Genomic DNA, 23,751 nt, shown 5'->3' on the forward strand with positions numbered 1-23,751 from the left:
TACTTTTAATGTTTTGATAAGTTGAAATTAAGAATTGAAACACTTTTGAAAAAGCTAACAAAATTAAGTCAATGCCAAAAAAATTAAAAACTCTTTTTTCCTCACATTAAAGTTATTTTGTTGGAGCCGTCGGCCATCCAAATAACCCTTAAATCATGGAGTCCAATACCCTCACTGTAATCTTTTTTAATTTCTTTGTTATTTGATTAATCTTTTAAAGATTTGATGTGATATATTAAATTTTAATTTAAAATTTTAAATATTTTAACTTAAATCGTTTATTATTTTGAATTTTGATCTGATGGTTGTTATTAATTATTCTTACACGAAAAAATATTTTAACATGAATTGTGATATATATACCTTGATCCGATGATTGTTATTTACAAAAATTTAATTTTTTTTTACTTTATAATAGTGCATTTAAATAAATAATTTAATATATTGAATACTCATTCAACATGCTTTATAAGAAAAATTATACTATACATTTAATCATGAATTTATTAAAAATAAATTTTCAACAAGTTATACAAACTTATTAGAAAAAAGTTTAAAAAGAGTTTAGGTGATCCCCAATTTATTTTTACATATATAGGTTCAAACAGACTCTCTAAACTCTTCTACACACTCTACCAATGCCCTAACATATGGAAATAACAACCAAGCAATGGCACACGAGGATACAATTAACAAAGTATAATGACACTAATTTTAATGCATGGATTGAAGTGATCTTGAACAGTGATGCTATATTCTCATGACTTCTATGTAGGCCTTTCCATCGAGTTTGCGAGAAAATAAGCCCTTGAAGTAGTCCTTTACTCCTATGCTTTTGAATCGTGGTGGTGTTTGTTCAGTGATCAAGCTTGGTGCAGGACCTACCACACCATCTGAACTTGGACTATAGAATGTTGCAAATGAAAGTCTTTCTTTTTCGCCATTTACTGTTGCCCGATGCTCAATGCTTCGGTATATACCATTAGTTATAATCTATCATGCAAAACGTGCAAAATAGTAAACATTCAAGTGAGTTACATATGATGAATTGAAATTTGGTCAAGTTTATCTCAAATTATATTTTGTTGAATTCCCTTAGTACAATCATGAATATAGTTTGACAATATTCTACATAAATATGAATAATATATACATCTAAATTTTGAAATATTAATTAAGTAAAAATTTCTTCTTCTTGGTGTACATAATTGTTTTTGTTGTACAGAACGCCCAATAATTAAGTGAGCAACCAAAAAACGCCTAATTAAGTGCTTGTGACAAAGATATTCATTATCTTATCTCCATTTCTTTCTATTTCTCACTTTTGAAGAAGATTTTCGTTTTTATTTATCTCTCATTTTAATTTTAAGATAATATTATTAAAATGTTAAATAAAGAGAGAGAGACGTAATAAATAATAATAATAATAATAATAATAATAATAATAATAATAATAATAATAATAATGTATAAATGTATAAATAATTAATGAAAAAAAGATTTAAAAAATAAAGACAAGAAAATATTTTTAATATAAATAAAATATTAATAAGTTTCTTATCTGTCTACTGTGTTCTTAAACAATAAATAAAAGGAAACAGAAAGTTGACTCGTGCAAATATATTTAATAAGAGACAAGTCTTCATAAAGCAGTTGAAAATATTAAATGCAAGATATGAATTGATATTACCTCTAATATGTCACCAACATTGACAATGAAAGCATTAATCAAGGGTTTAACCGGAACCCACAAGCCATCTTTCCTTATCTGAAGACCTTCAACTTCATTGAGTTGTAGAAGAATAGCGAGTCCAATTCCGTCTGAATGAGGAGTGAGGCCAATAACCTTCTCTGGTTCAGGGCATGGAGGGTAATAGTTCATCCTCATTAGTTGTATTCCATCTTCAAATAATTCTCTTATTTCCCTTTCTTGAATCTTCAAAGCTTTTCCCATAAGGCCTATAATAACTATGGCTAGATCTTTTATTTCCTGTGAGTAAGCCTCTAGAGTGTCTCTGCTTGACAAACAAACTCAATATATGAAATATATATATATTTTTTTATTTGTAGGAATAAAAAATAAATATAAAAAAATTTAAAAAAAAAATATGTATTTTATTCAATCAAATGAATTAGACCGACCTCTTGATAAACTCCATAAGATATGAGTATATAGTCTATGCAAACATAAACGTACAATTAAACATAACATACAAACAAATAAGGTAGAGAGAGAGAACCTGAAAGGAAGAGGGAGTTGTGGAAATAAGTGGGGCATTCTAGAGTGTTTTGGAAGGGTGGTCATATAGTAAAGGTCTGCCCAATCAAGTTTTTGGTCTTCACTCACAACAAATGCTTGTCCAAATCCCTCCATATGCTGTGGAGTTTGCCAAAACTTTTTCTTCTCTGACATTGGAAGGTTGAAGAAATCCTGAGTCTCCAACCTTACTTTCTCCACCAAGGAAGAGTTAACTCCATGGTTAACCAGCTATAACAAGATTAAAAATTAAATTAATTGATAACTATTGGTTCAAGATCACATTATTATTTATGTGAGACAATGAGTTATAATTATTATTTTTTATATACCTCTAAAGTCTAGAATCCAGAAACCAACAGAAATTAAGACGAGTATTATACATTTAAGAATTAATTTGAATGATAAAGAAATAAAATAGACCTGGAAGAATCCCCATTCTTTGCACGCCAGGTGAAGCTTATCCAATTCTGAACTCCCAGATTCTACAGAAAGCAATCTGTGCATGTCAATAACTGGAATCTCAAGGGTACTATGATCTTCTTCAGAGATGAGCACCATGTCTTGATGTTGAGGCTGAATGTATCTTTGTGGAACAGTAGTCAAATTCTCTTTAGCCAACTCTAGCACTGATGGTACCAAAAGAGAAGTCCCTGATGGGTTCTTGTTGATCTCTTCCATAGCAACTCTTCTTTCTTCCCCTCCGAAGTCCTAACTTGCTTGTGCCACATGAAAGAGGGGAACTGATTTATAAACATTACAAAATATAGTTTCTTTTAATTCTGAATTATATTATACTATAAATATAAATAAAATAACTGTACATAGTATAGTTTTGTAATGTTTAAATAAATATAGACTAGACATCTTGAGTTAACGAGAGAAAAATATGATACTGTCAGCAGTTAGGTTGTAAAAGTTTTTTATTCTTCTTTTTTTTGTCCGTAGTGGAAAAAGTGGGTTGAAAAGGAATAAAAGGATTTAAAACTTTGTTTAGATAAAGCGTAACCAAAAAAGCAAGAAGAAATGAAATATAAGAGATAAAAATAAAATAAATATATATATATATTGGAAAAAGTATAAATAAGAAATGAAAAATAAAAAAATACTTTTAATTATTTATATAGCTAAAAAGATAACTAAAAGAAACAAATAATTTGAATAATTGTTGTTGTTGTTATTTTTAAACTTTCCAAAAAAAAACTAAAAAATATTAATTTACTTGTGACACCTTATACTAATTCTTCGTGAATTTGGGATACAACTTAAGTGTCTAATTTTTAAAATAAAATAAAAATGTCTATTTACCTCATAAAGATTATTATTATTATTATTATTATTATTATTATTATTGTTATTATTTCATTGTTTGTGACTATATCTAATTACATCATTGCTTTAACATATCAATTTGTTATAATAGTCATTATTGAAAAATATTTTAAGTAAAAGGATTAATTAAATTGATATCTTAACCTTTAAAATTCTTAGGAGATAAACTGGGACAACTTGAAGTCCTATTATTCTCAAAATAAAAATATTTTAACTATTAAAATTAAGTTTCATTTTGAAAAGAAAAAAAAGAACTAATAATATAATAATGATGAAATCTCCCAGAAAGAAAAGAGCTCATATGTCAAATTGTAAAAATATTTAATCAAAAAAAATAAAAATAAAATATTTGTTTATTAAAATCATGCACACTATTTAATCATGACTTACATGCATGTGTATTTAATTTTAAAATTTTAATATTATAAAATTAAGACGTGTATAGATTATGACTATATTCTATATATCAACCAATAATAGATTAATTTGTAGGCGATGACTATCCCAAAGCCATGGCACGATGTTGAATTTTTTTTTTTGCATTCTTTTGGATTCTTCTAGTCATTTTTTGCTAGCTAGTTAATTGAAAATTTGATGCTTAATGTCTAATAAATTGAAAGACACTGTACATGATTCCACTTAGTTTATAAAATAATTTTGGCAGAGCAATTATGCTAGAAAGTCTTGGTTAGCAGACCCACCGGCCAGTTTCAATAATTTATAGATAATCTTGAGGAATTCTGCATTATGACTTTTGAGCGAGTGATGCTAGCATAATTTTGTGCAGGAATTAATTGCCATATTGAAAGTTGAAACTTAACTGCATCAATTTGCCTTTGTACTTAGGCTACAAGTCAAATAATCGCACTTGTCGTCTTGGGTTATTCTATTTTTTTTTTCTCTTTTTTGTACTCACATGTTTTTTTTTTAGGAATTTAAAATAATGTAAGATAATTTATAATAATTCATGTATTATTTTCAACCAATTGAATTAGATTTCATTCATTCACATGTGTTATTCTTGATTCTACTTTAACACAGTGGTATATCGTATATATATTTTGATTGATATTTCAAAATGTTTGGTTCTAATTTTGTTTTGATGCTTTAATTTGACCATTCAGTGGGAATTAAGGGACGGTGATGGTTTCCATCTAATTAACAAAAGTCAGATTACATGTCCTGGTTCCCGTTCATATATGTTGTGATAATACGATTCACGTCTTTGAAAAAAAAATGATTTTGCAAAATATCAAATTTCGTTTAGTTCTTGGCTTCTTTTGGTTTATCATCTCTATATTTTTCAAACCTTTTTTTTTTCATCAATCTTCATTACAAAAAATTACTTACGTGACTTCTTTTGATATTGTCACATAAGTACGTAATTTTATAACGTGGCACATGGGCATGTATTTAATAAAGTCACATAAGAGTTTTTATAACTGAAAGATAAAAAAAATGAAATATTTAGACATTATACAAATCATAAAACAAAAATAAAAAAATTACAGAAACTAAAAGCAAAATTTGATAAGAGACAATCTCTCTCTCTCTCTCTCTCTATATATATATATATATATATATTCAAATTTAAAATAAAATTATAGAAATTTCTGTAATATATAAAAGACAAAAAAAAACATTTTTTTAAATATTGAAAATATTTAATGAATTGTAGTTGAAACTTACAACATTTTTTTTAAGGATGGTTGAAACATACAACATTTTAAATCTTGCATTATCATAAAAAAATTAATCCCTCCAGTTAAATCATGAATAGTAGTTTATGATGATATAAATGAAAGTCAAACTATTAAAAATTGAATTAGAATATAATGATAATGTAAATATTTTGTAAACTGACATTTTATTGATTGTTATAATAATTATTAAAAATAAAATTAAGCACAATCAACCACATGTTGGGGTGGATGCTGGGTGGACAAACACAGTGGTAATAATATCACTACTCTAATGGAATATGTTAAATTGATTTCTTGGGTCTACAATAGTACAATGTTGGGTCTTAATTCTATACATGGGTGTCAAATTAATTATTTGTGTAACACTTTGGGGTTAGACATGATAACTGTCGGGATCGGGTTTTGCTTATCCCATTCTCGTCCCTGACTCTCTATTTCTCTCTTCCTTCATCCTCGAAATCCAATGGACATGGACGGTTTCAAGGCCCGGCTACCCTGGGCAATTGCCCAGGCTCTGGCCCAAAGACATAGACAGGAATTTTATTATTTTTATACAAAATGATATTTTTTACAATAAAAAATATAAAAAAGGGGGGCATACTTAGTAAGTTGAGAAGTGAATTGTAAAAGTGAAAAATTATTTGAGTTGTAAGTTGTAACAACATATTTTGGGCTATTATTCTAAAGACCGAGGATTGAACTTGTGGTATACGGGCTCTTAATGGGCTGTATTAACGTAACTGCAATACTAGCACATACAAGTCGTTCTTCACGTTTTTCAGAGCTAAGATGCTCAAAAAGATAAGCTCAAATAGTTCCAATGCCTTCTTATTTTATTTCTTATTCTTTTTTTTATTTTCCTTGCTCATGGAAATGTTGTCTCAAATCATTTTTTTTTAATCCACTAAGATAAGTCTAGTAGTGAAGGGTTGAAATAGATGCATAGGAATTTAAGTTTGTTCTTCATTGCTATTATGCATTGTTTTTTATAGTTGTATTCATGAAAGGATAATTGTAAAGATTTACTTACTTTTTATATCAAAAAAATCGATTCCATCTTGTTTCCTTTCTATTTTTTTTTCTTTTTTCCTCATCATCTCACTTATTAGTTATTATATTTTCTTGAAATTGTTTAAAATTTTGTGAAATGAAATAACCTGACTAATTGTTTAGTAATTTGCTTCCTATTTTATTTTCTCAAATAATGGAATAAAAACTTAAAATTTTTCTCCACTTTTATCAAAGAATATTCTAATAATAATTATAATTTTATCTATTGCATGACATTCTATTTGGCAGGTCACTGGATATCCTAATGTGGCCTCAGTCATCAAATTATGGCATTACAGTGTACAGATAAATGGCAACTCTTGGTTCAAACTTCAAACAGTATTGTGTGATAATATTATTTGTTATCCAAACAAAAGTTATGTTACTACAAAACTCCCGTTTCCGTAAATTCACGTTGATTCAAAATTAATTTTACAAATATATATATATATATATATATATATATATATATATATATATATATATATATATATATATATATATATATATATATATGTTCAATATGACATTATCCTCACATGGATTTAGTAAAATGTAGAAATATACTCTGCCAATTGGGTCTCTGCTCTGGTTACTTTCTGGCTTGTCTGTCTCTCTGTTTCAAACAGGGATATCGCGGACTTAGGTCACGCACGCCTTATGTTCTTTTGACTGGAAATGATTCCTAATTTCCTTGGCACTTTTGACATGTTAACAGAAATTGCGTGCCTTCACCACTTATCCATATTTTATGAATTTGCTATCTTTAAATTTTTGCCCAGGCTTTATAATTTTTCTGGCTCCGCCACTGCCAATGGAGATGTAAATTTACTTTCCATCCCCGTTCCTGATGGGGTCGGATTTTTCTCGTCCCGTCCTACTTATAAAATTCTATAAAAAAAAATTTAAATTTTCATAGAATGAAAAATATAATTTTAAATAACAACCATAACATATTTTTAGATTATATATGATAACATAAAATTCAATCCAACACTAGTAAAAAATTCAATACAATAGTTTTATATTTTAATGTGTTAGATATATGTAATGATATTTTTTTAAATTAATTATTAGCGGGGTTTGGCTCAGATATTAATAATCACGTCCTAGATTCCAAACCTAATTTTGGCTATCGAGACAAATTTGAACCCGACCTCGGCTCTCATCAATTCAGATTTTCTTCATCAAAATCAGGATGAGTCCGAAATACATTCCGGTTCGGACTCCATTATCATGCCTATTTGGGATTTTCAATAAATTAGTGACAGTATTACTAGGACGAATACATGCAGGATGTTGGCTACTTTTTGAATTCTCATGATGTCTAGGTAAGACTTTCCATCAAGTTTACAAGCAAATAGGCGTGGTTGGCGTGACTGGGGAGTTAGTGAAATCGATCAGTACGGAAGGGGTTGTGGCGGGACAAGTGGTGGATATAGATTCGGAGGGCATGCCATCTTTCCTTATCTGAAGCCCTTCTACTTCACTAGCTGCATCTGAATGGGAAGTGAGGCCAAAAACCTTCTCTGGTTGAGGACATGGTGGGTAATAGTTCATCCTCATAGTCTGCATACGATCTTTAAAAACTCTATCATTTCTGTTTCTTCCATCTTTAGAGCTTTTCCCATTTTTTCAACAACAACCATGGCTAGATTTTTAAGTTCCTGTGAGTAGAGTTCTAAGGTGTTCCTGAGTTACAAAGAGAAGTGACTCTAGCATGGCATGCAAGCTCTTTGAAATGAAAAAATAAAATAAAATAAACTTTTCATAAGTTGAAATTAGTTTTAGATTTTGGATTAGTAAATATAAGAGAGTTTCTAACAATTAGTTATGCTTATATTAATTTTAACTAATGCAAAAAAACTTGTTTTTAGAATTTCATTTTTTATTATTTTATATTATAAATGCTTACTTAGAAGTTTATTCAGAGAGTATCTACATATGAGGTCTGATCAGTGATTACACTTACTTAAGAAAGAGAGAGAGAGAGAAGAGAAAAAAAAAAAAAAAAGGGAAGATAACCTGAATAAAAGAGTGAGCTTTGGAAATAAGTGGGGCATTCTCAAATGTTTTGGAAGAGTGGTCATAAAAAAAAGGTCAGCCCAATCAAGTTGATGCTCTTCACTAACAACAAATGCTTGTCCAAAACCCTCCATATGTTGTGGACTCTGCCAAAACTTTTTTTCTTCTCTGACATCGGAAGGTTGAAGAAATCTTGAATCTCCTACTTCACTTTCTCCACCAAGGAAGAGCTAACCCCATGGTTTATCAGCTAGAAATGGATATCAACATTTAACAGCTAGATCAATTCACAATTCAAAATTTACAAATTTAGCATGTACAAATATAGTTTCAACTCTTAAGTGATTTCTTTTATATATCTACAATTTCTAATTCCAGAATCAAACAAAAAGATGTGTTACTTCTATAAATAAATTGGGGGATAAAGAGAGAAAAGAGACCTGGAAGAATCCCCATTGTTTGCATGCAAGGTGAAGCTTGGCCAATTTAGAACTACAAGATTCCACAGAGAGCAGGCTCTGCATGTCAATAATTGGAATCACAAGGATACTATTATATTATTCAGATAAGACCACAATGTCTTCATTTTGAGGCTGAATGTATCTTTGAGGAACACTAGACAAATTCTGTTTAGCCAACTCTTGAACTGATGATACCAAAAGTGAAGTTCCTGATAGGTTCTTGATGGTCTCTTCCATGGCTAAAGTCTTCATTTTCGTCCTATGTTGTTCTCAATGTTAACAACTGACTACTCTCCTCTGCTTTCCCTCACCCTAACCTTTCCTCTCACATGAAAGATGGGAAGTGTTTTATAACAGCAATCATACATAAGCACATCATGCATCTATGGGTATTGATTTTAGACATTTCATTTTTTGTAAGATAAATGTTAGTATTTCATTCTCTATAACATTTTTGTGAGTTATGAATACATTTTTTATTATTGACTAAACCTTTTGAAACGCAAGTTGTGAAAGGTTGATATCTTAAGACTCTTAAAATAAAATAAATAATCAACTATTAAAATTGTGTTTTTATAATTTGATTAAAAATAAATTAATAATAATGATGAGATTTTCTGTAGTGAAAGGATTAATCAGATGTGACATGTTACTGATCTTAAAGTTTTAGAATAGAGATTGTGACAACTTAATAATATCTTAGGAATTAAACTCCTTTTTAGTAATGGATCTTATCCATAGGAAAGAGAAAAATACAATAAATGTCTGACACTCAGTTATTATTTTTTTCCCTTACGAGAAAACACACACCCATTATTTTATTTTTTTTCTTACTGAAAAAATTTAGTGACAGGAAACAATATGAATCCCATATCTTAGAACACTTTTTTGAGACAAATATTTAAAGAAAATAATTACTTCAACGAATTTTTTTACACATTTATTAATTCTATTTTATTATGTATGGGTTGTGATTGCTCAAAAATCATAAATTTTCTCTTGCAAAAAAAACACAAATTAACTAATGCATAATATTTCAAAAGAATTATGCCACCATGAGCTCATAATTACATCAAAAGATTCGGAGATAAGAATGACAATTCTACTCAACCTTGTAAGTGTCTAAAAAAATATCTGCAATAGGTAGGGTAAATACTCATCTATGAGGATGGGTTTGGAACTTGACTGCAAATTTTAATGAGTATTGATAAAGGTAACAAAATGCGTTGATCATGTATGTTGAGCTAGTCCAAATTCGATTCTTTTGAACCTTGCCGGACCTATCACCCCATCATGTTTTGACGTGTGGAATGTTGCAATTGAAATCCTTTCTTTTGCAGAGTTCACTATTGATGGTCAACACTTCGGTATATTCCATTACTTATAATCTGCCATGTAAAACAATGCAATCAAAACCAAAATCAACCAGGGGTCCCGAGTTAATTAACTTGGATCAAGTTTAATTAATTTTATCTACTGATTTTGTACTTTGTAGTATGACCATAGTTTAATTCATGTGACACCAGCAGTCAGAATCAATCTAAATTATATACAGTGAGATTGGTTAACGTATACCCTTATCTTAAGGTATGTTATCAAGTTACACTTAATTTAAATATATTTTAAGATAATTCAAGTTTAAATTTGTTAATATAGTTTTCAAATAAATTATATGAATGACTTGTTGATTCAAGCTAACAAAGTCTTCTTATTTATATTTAATTTTAAACAAGATTACAATTTTAAAATAATAAAGAATTAGATTGCCTTAGGTAAGCTTGAATTTGGAAGCGAAAACTGAATTTTCATCTAATTGGTGACATCCAATTACTATGTCGATTGAGCAACCACAATTCAAACGTCTGATTGCTTCTGACCTAGAGTTATGTTATGTGTGTCCTTTTAACTAAATTAAAGCCATACGTACTCAACATACTCAATTATGTAGTATTATTGAAATTTTAGAAATTTTTTTAAGTCATACTCCTTTTAGTCTCAAATATAAATAACAAAAAGGCTTTTATTTTTTGTAAATATAAACAAATACTAATTACATATGTCTTATTTAATCAGATTATATCTAAAATATTCTTAATTTCATAAGGCCCAAGATTTTTTTATATTTGATATCAAATTTCAATGAAACGAAAATTTAAAAATACTAATTACATATGTCTCTGACATTGGAAGGTTGAAGAAATCCTGAATCTCCAACTTTACTTTCTCCACCAAGGAAGAGCTAACACCAGGGTTTATCAGCTACAATGGATATTAACAACTAAATCAAATCAAAATTCAAAATTTCAAATTTAACATATACATATGGACAGAACTTAAATGCAGTTTCTTTTAAGTATTTTTGGTATTGTTCTCTTGTGAGAATTAGAATTTTATTTTGATAACTCATGTTACTATTTAATTCAAACTTTTACTATGAAAACTACTTTTATATTAAATTCCAATTCTGATTAGAGAACAATACGAAAAATACTTGAGAAACTATATCTAAATTTTCTCTAATACATATATAATTTTAGCTTTTAAATGATTCGACTGATTTTTATCATGTATCTACAATTTCAAGAGTCCAGAATCAAACAGACAGTTGTGTTAGAGTTACAAAGAAATTGAAGGATAAAGAGAGAAAAGAGACCTGGAAGAATCCCCATTCTCTGCAAGCAGGGTGAAGCTTATCCAATTCTGAACTCCCAGATTCCACAGATAATAACCTCTGCATGTCAATAACTGGAATCTCAAGGCTACTATTAGCTTCTTCAGAGATGAGAACCATGTCTTGATGTTGAGGCTGAATGTATCTTTGTGGAACATTAGACAAATTCTCTTTAGCCAACTCTTGCACTGATGATACAAAAAGTGAAGTCCCTGATAGGTTCTTAGTGATCTCTCTGTCCTATGTTTTTTTCTCAAAACAACAATTCGAGTCTTGCTCTTGTTCTCCCCACACCAATCCCAAAATGATTAAATACAGACCCAAAGTTATCTCAATTTAGCAGGATTGATACATTATGTAAAATGGCATTGGTCTGTGAGGACTTTTGGGCACTGACTTGGAAAGTTGGAATATTTTTTAGCACAATATGTTAAGGAATGGGTCTTAAATTTGACACTTGTTTGCTGTGATTAAAAAACGACACCAAATTGTCGACTCGATAGAGAAAAGTAAAATTTGTTAGACCGGATATCCACGATCACTTTGTAGATTTATTTTTCGTCAATATGTAATTTTTTCCACTCGCGTGATTGTTATGTAAATTGTTAAACATCAAGTGTATGGCTTGCGTATTTGAGCAGCATATGCCACAACATGCCTGTAAAAGTAAGTTATTAGTGGTTTGTATTTCTTCATCAATGACTTCCTTTTTTTATTGTAACAACTTAATTTTCTATCCCGAGGGGTCGAACTTAATCAGATATCTCGATTTAATCTTGGATATGCAATTACATGAAGAAATTTTTTTACTGTTGTTCATCACAAATTTATTCTGTTCCAACAAGATTATCTCCAATAAAAATACATCTGACCTAAAAAAAAAAAAAACTAACTTAGTTTCCTTGTATTTTTATTTATTTTTTGGCTGAGAGTACCATCAGGGTGAAATTCATGAAGTATTTTGGATGTATTGAAGGTTTAGGTTGTCCATGGTGCCATCACTTTTATATATTCTTTATTATATTTATGAATTTGCCATCATACTTTCCGTATGGCGTACACGCCAGTGAGCCATAAAATTGACAAAATGAGACAGAAAGGGTGCGAAGCAGCAGCACGAGCGTCGCTGGATTCTCTGCTCCTGTCGTCGAAGCTAATGCAATATATTTTCTTAGACCAAAGAGACTAATGTAATATATCTTCCTGTTATCAAATGAAAAAAACAAAATAAAGAAAGAAAAGTAAATCCATAGTATATAAAAAGAAAATAGATGGAGATTGTATATACTTCTTTTTTCCGATACTCCATACCTCCTTTTTCTTAAGTACTAAATAGTGCCATAAACTTTAATTTTTTTCTTACAATTTTCTTAATAAAATTTAAGACGGATTATTTTAAAAGATTTACCACAAAAATTAAGATATTATTCGATCTCTCACTCGAGAATCTTACAGATATAAAAGTTTCTATTAGTATTTTTAAAAAAGAGAGAGATTAAATTATATTCTCTTCCTTTACAAAAATAATTATCCATTTTCTATTTTTTTTTAATTATACTTCTCTCTATTAGAGATTAATATGTATTATCAGTGAAGATATACTAGAATAATGGTCAAAAATGTGGATCAGTTATCAGTAAGACTTTCTTCAAATTTAATAAGATATCTTAATTTGAGTCATAAATATGTAGTTATATAAAATATTTAAAGAGACAACTTTACTTTCCTAATCTAACTCTCAACTTGAACAAATATGAATATTTAAGATATTGTTTTATCTTCTGAAAAAATATTGTTTTATCCATTAAATTTTAAAATTGATAATATGACATTCAAAATTAATTATTGGTAATCTTGCTGGTTGTAGAAAAGAGAAAAGCATTTTTAGAATGCTTTTTCATAATTATGTATTTTTTTAGGTTAAACTATCGTATTTATTTTCGTTCAAAATGATCCTTTATTTAAAAAAATCAATTTTGTCATTTATATGTTTAAAATCATTTTTTAAAAATTTATTTTGATATCTTATCTTATTTCTATTTAAATATATCTCCAAAATGATACCTTATTTAAAAGTTCACTTTTATAGACTAAAGGTATCCTTTATGCAAAACAATTTTGCTCGAGTTAAATATTTATTGCCCAATTGATTGAATAGAATACCTGATGATATAAACTTCCTTTTTCTATCTTCGATATCCTATAGATAAAAAATAAAAATAAAAATAAAACAAATTACTGCAACACTCTTAGTACAATGGCTTTTGAACTTCATTTATAATCTTTATTTTACATTTTAACATTTCAAGTCCGATAAGATAAAACCGCTCAAAATCAGTTATTAGTAATCATGAAGAGGTAAATTAATCGTAAAAAGCCTTTATGTTAAATTCAATAGCGGAATAGCCTATGTTGGGAAATAGTTTACAAGATATTATTCCTGTTTTTAAATACACAAAACATGTTATTTTATTTAAAATTTATTCGAAAGGTTAAATTCAATTCTGAATTCTGATATTACATTCTGCAAAAGAAATTCTAAATACTTAAGCAAACCAAACACATTTTGACTGAACTCTTAATCAACTTATTGAAATAAAAAAAATCATATCAAACATCATAATTCAAAAAAATAAAAGTTGAAATAACCATAACAGCTATGCGAATCAAAATTTAAGTACGTAAAAAAATGATACTAGGAAACCCATATTTGAACATCCCCAACCGTAAGATCTATCAAATATCCCCAAAGCAAGATAAGAACCACATCAACAACATTGGCCCAAGCTATATCCACACAATACAGTGACAATTTACAGGAAAAAAACAAATACATTTTAAAGCAGAACATTGGTTCTGAAACTATCAAATTTACTGTGGTCTTCCACTGTATCAAAACCAGACGGACCAACCTTAGTTGTCATCATTTATCCAACTGTTTTCATCTTCTACTAGCTTGTAGATGCTGAAATGGCTGACCCTGATCTTCCACTCTCCTTTAGTGGGATCATATGATAAAAATTCAGCACCTTGGTCCTCAGCCTTTCTCTTGAGCATCTCCTTGTATTTCTCAATCTTCGGTCCTTCTGTATACTGATGGCCAGTTTTTTTGTCGAAACATTTTATGTTGAGTAGTGTCACCTCAGCAGGCTTATTCAGCCCTTGTCCAACAGGAGGTTTCTTTAAATCATCCATGTATACAATCACCTCCCGGTTGTTAAACTGAATGAGGGACTCAAGATCGAGCCGTCGCACGTCCGTCTCACCCAAGAATCTGATGCTGCCATAACCTTGCCTTCCAACCACGAAGTCCTTAACATGACTGCAGAATCCTGGTTCAGCTCTTTCCTTGGCCGCCAGTTCATGTATACGAGGCAGTGTGTAGTAATCAGATCGCCGTAGTTTTGGCATTAGTGCCTCAACATCAGCTCCATGTTCATAGACAATGGCAGCCTCACCAGCTCTGTGACCACTGAGTGTCTTGTACACGTCCGCCTTTTGTAGAGAATGATCTTCATTGCTCCCATTGGATGTTGGCTTTGTCGTTATAGGCTGAGCTTGCTCCTTGACAACACCATTTTCTACAGCACTCTCTGGAATCATTTGCAGAAATTATGGCACAGGAATTTGTGGGAGTAGTGAGGGGGCATTTTAATGACCCATCATTTATAAATTAGTTTAATCACAATGATTGGATAATAATTGCATTACCATTAACATCACAACAACCAAAGTTCAATAAATTCAAAAAAACACTATTGAAGAAGATCAATAAACTAAATACTTGAAATTCATAAGGAACACATACTCTCTTTATCTTTATCCTGTGAAGTGGTTCTATCAGGTGTTACAGATGCATCTTTCGAGATATTTCCTGAACATGGCATTTGAAAGGAAAAAAAGGGCATGTTTGTCAGCACATTTTATGGTAAAAGGTTTTTTTAATTAAAAAATATATTAAAAAAAATGAAGATAGTTAGATAACTTCATTAAGAAAAACAAAGGTTAAGAGTAGCTTTTGAATATACATACACATGTGCATGCGCATAAAGTAATTTATGGAAGTACTTCTAACTACAGTTGTAGGATTTAGACACTATTCATCCAGGTTTTCAAAAACAAATTGAATACTCTATTCCATCATAGCAAACACTGGAACACGAATCTTTGGATGGCACACATTAACCAATGTACTGAATGAATACTCTATTCCTAACACTCGAGTGGGAGTAGGATAGAACACAAAATACAATCAATATAAAAGATATTACCATTCTCATTCACTGGGATGGATCTATCCTTAAATGTTGATGGCTTCTCGGAAACCTTTCCTGGCCATTGCTCCATGGGACAAATTATCAATGCCCTTGGATTTTCCCTAGGAATGAACAGAGCATCAGCCTTGGGTGTCGTTGGAGTATCCTCATCATCACTGAAGAATGCAACCTGCAAGAGAACAAGGTAGTTAAGGCATACCATATTTAGCTCCATGAAAGATCATGTCACTAGAAACCTAGATTGATCATATATAGAGCTACAAATACTCACCTTTGGACCATCATTCTTAGAATGATATTTCCTGACAGGAAGCCTTATTCGTCTTTGAGAGAGATGCCGAGATGTCAATAAAGAGGATATTCTAACAGGAGCAGGTTTGTCTAGAGCCTGAAATGAGGTGTCATATTGAAGCCATTAGCTTTATTGAAACTCAAACTACTCAAACGTTGCTGATAGTTTGGATGGACAAAATATTAAATAATTTCTGTCTTGAGTTTAAACAAAACCAGGATAAAAATCAACAAAATCAAAAGTTAAAACCAAGAGAGAGAGCATTTACAGGCATGCTAGAGATTCCATATTGAATTGAAGGAGTGGTTCCAACTCGACCAATTGACATCTGAGGCAACGCAGGAAGTGTTCCAAATGGATTTGTATTCGGAACTGCTTGTACAGCCACTGAACTCTGGGGGGTAGAAGACCTGTCAAACAAAAAGAAATCCAAAATAATTATAAAAAAAACAATGCAATCTCCAATCTCATTAAAAAAAATACATATTAAAACAAATACACAACTCGGCCCAAATAACAATTCACGTATGATACTCCTAGAAACATATCCAAGGAGTATCCTCCAATTTTTTCTTATTGACTGATGTTTGGGGTACAGCTTCCAAACTTTCAATAGGATTAAAATTACATACAACTCTATCCTTTCCTTTGTATCCTTAAAGCTATAGTGAATAGTAGACATTTATTATAGAGCCAAGACTTCTCTCAAATAATATGCAAACTCATTTAAAAAAAGGCTAAAATGACCATTTTAGTCCTTTATCTTATTTATTTTGATCAAAATGATTATTTATCTTTTAAAAAGTTCAATTTGGTCCTCTATCTCATTTAAAAGGTTAAAACGATCCTTTATCCTTTAAAAGGTTTCACTTTGGTGTCTCATCTTATTCAAATGGTTCAAAATGGTCCTTCTACTATTTAAATATATTCAAAATGGTCCTTTATCTGAGTATTTTTTTGAAGGACAAAATAGTTGAAGGACAATTTTGAAACTTTTAATAAGGTACCAAAGTAAACTTTTTAAAAGATAAAGGACCATTTTGAGGCTTTTAAATAAGATAAAGGACTAAAGTGGACAAAATAAATAAGATAAAAGACTAAAATGGTTATTTAGCGTTTAAAAACAAAAAATATTAAAACAAATACACAAATCGGCTCAAATAACAATACACATATGATACTCCTAGATGCATATCCAAGGAGTATCCTCCAATTTTTTTCTTTTATTGACTGATGTTTGGGATACAGCTCCCATAATTTCAATAGGGATTAAAATTACATACAACTCTATCTTTTAGATTGTATCCTTAAAGCTATAGTAAATAGTAGACATTTATATAGAGCCAAGACGTCTATACAAGGAGTACTTGTTACTTCTCATGATTGACCACTATGATTTATGTTAAGTATTTTTTCTTAAACTCATGTCTTCGTATTTAGGTCATATATCATATCTTGAATATTTAAGAATTTCCTGTATCCATGCCACATTAATACCTGTGTCGTATTAATTATATGGGGGCTTCATGTATCAAAAGTCACAGTCCCTTGGTCACCCCCAAAAGGTAAATTGTAAAACAATTTGAACTAAATGCAAGACTTAAAAATAATTGTAACTTACACGAGTCCAAAATTATTCTGACCAAATATGCCTGGAGTGCCACCGAAGCTGCTTGCACCAACTATTTAAGACCGTATAATAAAACAGTCATTCAAAACATTAATCCTTCAACCATTGCATGAAACAAAACAAATAGTACAAGCATTATATAATATATTGAACTGACCAGGTTGTGTCTGACCAAAGTTGCTAAAGCCAAAAGCACCACTCGACTGAGCAGGTTGTGCAGGTTGAAAAGGTGTTGAAATGGATGGCTGCAGGTATAAAAGTCAAACAAAAGTATCAGAAAGTCAAAATGCAGTTCAAACTTGAGCTTTTATTATCTCACAGTGGAAATCCACTATACATGCATACATAATACAAAGGAAACTTGAAAATGGACAAAAATATGCTAAGCTTAAGCACAAATATCCCAAGGTAAATTAGTTATTTTAAAGGATCTTCATTTTTGCTCTGTAAATTCACATATCAATAGCACAAATAAATTCAAAGATGGTGCAATATGCTCCTCGTACTGAAATAAACAATGCTCTATGCCAGATCTACAGGTGTAAGTAAATCAATCAAGTTGAAATATCCTCACAACTGAAGTTTGTTTGAGAATTGCAGTATATGAAAAATTCCAACAACCAACTCTCCCAAATGCTTTGGCTGCAAGGTAGAGAGACCTTGGAATGGTTTTATATCTAACACATACCCTACAGAAAGAAAGTTTGAACCACACATGCCGAATTGTGCTGAAACTTAATTTTTATCAGAAGAATGGAGTAACTAGAGATTGAGTTCCTAAAATCTTGATCATAGAGACTTCAATACCTTATTAAGTTTTAATTCTCACAAAAGCACAAGCTGTTGGGTAGTGACACCAGTATGGTTTTATATCTAACACCAACAATATTTGATTTGCTTAGGGTTCAAATAACTTGTTTGATGTTTAAATAGTATAGTCATATTTCGTACAGCCACTAGTTGAGAGATGGTTTTACCCTTTTACTGCAATTTTATTTTTTAATGGAGCACAATCGAGTTGACAGATCTATATAGCCAACCTTCCTAATGAGATAAGGCTTTATTTTAGTTGCTGTACTACTCATCATTTATATGCAATATTTATAGAATACTTGCATAATGTTTAATAAGTTTGTAAAGTATAAAGCTCAAATATGACTCCAATTTATCTTGGCTCAAACAAATAGTGATTTAAAAGAAAAATAGATTGTATGTGAAAAACATCAAATTCAAATGAAACTACGTACCGCTGTTTGACCAAAACCTGTCAGATTATTAGAAGTGAGAGGTGCACTTGATGAGAAAATACTTCCAACAAGCCCAGAAGAAGGTGAACTGAACAGGCTTGATTGACTAAAAGAAGGTGTAGTAGTCTGTCCAAAGGGGGAGGTATTCTGCCCAAAAGCTGAACCTGTCTGTCCACCTGTAGGGGCTGCAGAACTAAATAATGGAGATGACTGTGTGTTGCCAAAAATGCTATTGCCAAATGGTGAAGATGTAGCCTGAGCAGGAGCAGTATTAAACAGGGATGGAGATTGCCCAAAGCCGGGTGTTGAAGAAGAGTTAGCTCCAAATGGAGATGGCGATGAGCCAAAAAGAGAAGGTGCTGCTGCTGACGTTGAAGAACCAAAAGCTGATGAACTGAAGGCAGGAGCAGCCGAAGTTCCAAATCCAGAAGAAAAAGGTGAACTCTTTTGCGCAAAAGGGTTAGAATTAGGTGCTGTGCTAGAGAAAGGATTGGCTGATGATTGACCAAACACTGGTGAAGGAGAAAAGGCATTTGTCTGTGTTGTAGACGAACCAAAGCCTGTCAAACCAGTTGATTGCGTAGAGGGAAGTGATCCACCTAAATTTGAATTATATAATAGATTAGGTTAAGATCATCATACCACAATGAAAGCCAGAAGAATTATCAAATTATTTATAATTTATAAAAAAAATAAAAACAAAAAACCTTTATCTCCCAATTGATAGTCCTCCCATCTTAGTTCCTCATGACTTTTGTCTTTGTAAATAGGCATGGCAGATATGGACTCCAATTTTGCAGTCTGTCCAGAGGTACCACTATCTGCTTCAGTTGTTGCTGTGTAACTAGCTACTCTACTTCCACCCCGTTGTTGACCTCCAAAACCTGACTGCCCACCAGTATTTCCAAAAGTTGATGTCGGAGTTTGGGATCCTGCAAGAAAAAATATGCAATGACTTTCAACTACATTTGCACAAGATACTGCAGTTCCTTGTATCCTGAAAATAGAATATCACAGTCAAAATTCTAATGATTCTTGAACTCACCAAACGCTGAACTCTGACCTCCAAAGGGTGAGGCTGTACTCCCAAATGGGCTGCTGTTACCAAATGCAGAAGATGATTGACCAAAAGCTTGAGGAGTGGATCCAAAACTGAATGCTGGGGTACTAGAGGCCCCAAAAGCAGGAGTACTAGTAGCCCCAAATGGACTGCTTGAAGTGCCAAAAGCAGATGTACTTGATGAACCAAACATAGGGTTACTCGAAGCCCCAAATGCTCCCCCACTACCAAATACAGGAGTACTTGACACCCCAAATGCACTCCCTGTGCTACCAAAAGCTGGAGTTGAGGTTGAACCAAATGCAGGGGCACTGGTTGCACCGAATGCAGGACTGCTTGTAGCACCAAAAGCAGGGGTGCTAGTTGCACCAAATGAGGGGGTGCTTGTAGCACCAAATGCAGGAGTGCTCGTTGCACCAAACGCAGGGGTGCTCGTTGCACCAAATGCAGGAGTGCTTGTAGCACCAAATGCTGGGTTGCTTGTCGCACCAAATGCAGGCTGAGACGATGCACCAAAAGGTGTTGAGGAACCAAATATGCTGCTTCCAAAAGCTGGTTGTGATGGCTGAGCAGCACCAAATGGAGTTGTTTGAGTAGGAGTAGATCCAAAGCCTCCAAAAGCAGGCTTCTGACCAAAAACTGAAGATCCTAGAAAGCAAGAGAATCAATTCTCAGATTTAATTACAAAACTGTCAGATAACATAATGAAAAAAGGAAGACAGCGAGTCAAATGATACTACTAATAATCACTATAGATGTATAAAACTCAGGAATTCAATAAATCCGTTGTTAAGCTGTGTGATTTTCGGCATTCAAAGAGAAAAACAATGACAATCTAATGAATAAACTAGAAAAACAACTAGCAGTAAATGAAATGAAATATGGATTCCTTCAATTCCATGCATACATACCACCAAACGACGACGAGGAACTACCAAAAGCAGGAGTTGAAGATGACACAAAAGCGGGTTGTGAACTACCGAAAGCCGGTGATGACGAAGCACCGAATGGAGAAGACGGTTGAGCTGTTCCAAACACCCCCGTGGAAGTACCTCCAAATATGGAACCGCCGGTTTGCGAACCAAATGGAGCTGTACTACCAAATGGCTTAGGGGCAAAAGGATTATTGCTACTCGAATTGGTCTGTCCGAAAACCGATTGAGAGCCGAAAGGGCTCGACGACGACTGCCCAAAAGCTGTTGAGAGAGTAATTTTCATTTATTAATGCTTTGTGGAAGCATCCAATAATCAAATAAACATCGCCCTCACCCTCACACACTTAATAACAACAAAAGCAGCAAAGAATAATAGCAATACTAAACAATCATTCTCCAACTTCAACAAAGGGACCACGATACTTGAATAAATATGCAATTAGCCTAATAAGAAAGCAAATTAACGCTCGAACAGCATAATAGAACAGAAGAGGAGGCAAAAACTTACGGTTCGAACCAAACATCGTTCCTCACAGGCAAGGTAGTAAAAATCAGGATCTGAATCGCAAAATCGAATGATTCTGCGATTTTGCGACCTAGATCAGGAGCAGGATCTTATTTTCGCGAGTCGCTCGCTCTGCGAAAGAGGAAGAAAAAAGAGGCTAGGTTCGATGGCTCTGTTAGGTGAAAGAAACCCTAATTTATACGGACCCTTCTCTCTCTCTCTCTCTCTCTCTGTTTTGTGTCTTTCCGGCGAGGCGACGCAAAATAAGGAGGAGAGGAGGCGACTGTTGATCGGAGAAGAAGAAGCTAAGCTAAGAAGGGTTTTCCTTTTTTTTGTGTGTCGAAACGTGAGTGTTTTTGGATGAGAACGGTTTGGGCCTACACCTAAATGGGCCCAGTCTTATATAGTGTAAACGATAACAATTTTATATAAATAGAAACCACGCGTAGCTTAAAAATTCAGCTGATAAATAAACTAGGTTTTATTTTTATATTTATATAGCAAAAGCAAAGATTATTGGAGGGATGTTTTCTTTCTTTATTTACCAGTTGAGTCAGCTTTAATTTTGATATATTAATTGATAATTAATGTTTGAAAAAATAGAAGTTGATTGGTTTTATTAAGGTTATTGGAGGGATATTTTCTTTTTCTATTTTACACTTTTTGATATATTAATTAATAATTAATGTTCATTTTTAAAAACTAGAAGTTGCTCGGTTTTCGATTTGTTTTTTTTTAAGGTGACACACTATTTTTATATAAATATAAACGACGCGTAGCTTAAAAATTAAGCAGATACACAAACAAGGTTTTATTTTATATAATATAACGAAGGTTATTGGATGGATATTTTCTTTTTTTATTTGTTTTCTTGTCAAGTCAGCTTTTGATACATTTAATTAATTGATGTTCACGTTGAAAAATATAAATTGTTTGGTTTTTCATTTATTTTTTTAAAAAGTGACAAAGTATTTATTATAAATTCTTTTTTGGATCACATTAAAATAACTTAATATGATATAATTTATTCATTTTAATATAATAAAATAAGAGTTTAATATCTATGCAGTGTAAAATAATTTTAACTATTATTCAATCACAAATCATCTTTTAATTAATTTAAGATAATTATTTTAAAAATCAACAAATTTATCATATATAATGGATTATGATTAAATGATTGTATAGAACTTTTTAAAAAATGAATAATTATTTTTCCTATTTTTCTCATAAAAACTTTTTATGCATGATTTTTTTCTCATAAACTAAAGCACTTCTTTTTTAGAACTGGATAATTGTTTATCCTATTTTCTTTTATCCTCAAAATATATAATTTTATCATTATTTAATATTTTTTAAATTTTTAAAACATCATTTAGTAAAATTTTCTAATATATTTTTTAAATGAGTGAAAGTATATTTGTAATCTTTTGTTTTGGGAGTTTTTCCTCTAATAATTTAGTTTTTCTAAATATGTTTTCTTTTCTTGAGGATGAAAAATTGAGTTGATTGTCTCAAACAAATGATCCTATTTTTATTTTTATTTATTTGTTAGTACATTGATTTCATGATATTCTTTTTCTAATTAGAAACAAATATCTTCATGTTCGATTTGGTTAGAGTACTGGGAGGAAGATTCTTTGTCATATTTCTCTTTGAATGTTTATACCAATATAAATTATTAATATATTCTTCAATTGAACAAGGTTTAAAGATTGATTTTTTTTATTTAGCCTACAAAATCCTGCTATATGACTTGACTTTCTACAATTGTAACATATTATTGGTTTTTTTGGAAACACTTGCATCTATTGCAAGTTTTTATTTTATTTCTTGTTTAAAGCCTTCTAGGTGAAACATTTAGGCTAACCCTAGAACCATCTTGATAAAATGAACTTACATATAATTAGGATAAATGTTGGATTGAAACAAGTTTTTAAAATTCAAAAGTTCTAAATGAATGAACAAATTAATCAATTATCTAACAGTATAATTGGTTATCTCGAAGTGCCCCTATTTTAAAATTTAATACTTGATTGTTGCTTGATTTTGTTGCGATGGAAATATGATTCTTTTATGCATAATACAATAAAATTATGATTCTATTATGTTTATTCTTTTTTTTAAATCTATTTGATGAAAAAATAAATATCTAATGTGTATAGATCCATGCAATGTGGATCATTGATAAGTTAGGGAAAATCTAGATTGTTACTTTTTTGCTTTAGAGAACAATCATATTGATGATGATCTAACAAGAATAGTACCTTTGTAAAGCTCAATGCAATCTAAGTTGTATATTTAAT

General features: G+C 31.1%; 3 protein-coding genes and 1 pseudogene across 3 annotated transcripts; all 4 read right to left on the reverse strand.

Moving 5' to 3' along the window:
- Window positions 1-490: 490 nt before the first annotated feature.
- On the reverse strand, window positions 491-3,021 carry LOC100786017 (protein SRG1). The gene is made up of 4 exons (XM_003543130.5): window positions 2,681-3,021; window positions 2,241-2,488; window positions 1,691-2,015; window positions 491-993 (listed from the first exon to the last, which is right to left on the reverse strand). The coding sequence occupies exons 1-4, from the start codon at window positions 2,936-2,938 to the stop codon at window positions 751-753; spliced, it is 1,074 nt and encodes a 357-aa protein (XP_003543178.1). The 5' UTR covers window positions 2,939-3,021; the 3' UTR covers window positions 491-750.
- Window positions 3,022-7,406: 4,385 nt separating this feature from the next.
- On the reverse strand, window positions 7,407-9,080 carry LOC121173283 (protein SRG1-like; annotated as a pseudogene).
- A 765-nt stretch (window positions 9,081-9,845) lies between these two features.
- Window positions 9,846-12,047, reverse strand: LOC100789025 (protein SRG1). The gene is made up of 3 exons (XM_014765871.3): window positions 11,482-12,047; window positions 10,998-11,087; window positions 9,846-10,216 (listed from the first exon to the last, which is right to left on the reverse strand). The coding sequence occupies exons 1-3, from the start codon at window positions 11,617-11,619 to the stop codon at window positions 10,175-10,177; spliced, it is 270 nt and encodes an 89-aa protein (XP_014621357.1). The 5' UTR covers window positions 11,620-12,047; the 3' UTR covers window positions 9,846-10,174.
- A 2,124-nt stretch (window positions 12,048-14,171) lies between these two features.
- LOC100786534 (nuclear pore complex protein NUP98A) lies at window positions 14,172-21,824 on the reverse strand. Its single transcript, XM_003543131.5, has 12 exons — window positions 21,449-21,824; window positions 20,917-21,201; window positions 19,991-20,653; window positions 19,653-19,877; window positions 18,946-19,544; window positions 17,856-17,943; window positions 17,690-17,750; window positions 16,337-16,478; window positions 16,048-16,164; window positions 15,771-15,945; window positions 15,308-15,373; window positions 14,172-15,092 (listed from the first exon to the last, which is right to left on the reverse strand). Exons 1-12 carry the CDS (start codon window positions 21,462-21,464, stop codon window positions 14,413-14,415), a joined length of 3,117 nt encoding a protein of 1,038 aa, XP_003543179.1. The 5' UTR covers window positions 21,465-21,824; the 3' UTR covers window positions 14,172-14,412.
- Between the last annotated feature and the right edge of the window lie 1,927 nt (window positions 21,825-23,751).

The sequence above is a fragment of the Glycine max genome, chromosome 13, assembly GCF_000004515.6.
Source record: "Glycine max cultivar Williams 82 chromosome 13, Glycine_max_v4.0, whole genome shotgun sequence".
Taxonomy (NCBI): Eukaryota; Viridiplantae; Streptophyta; class Magnoliopsida; order Fabales; family Fabaceae; genus Glycine; species Glycine max.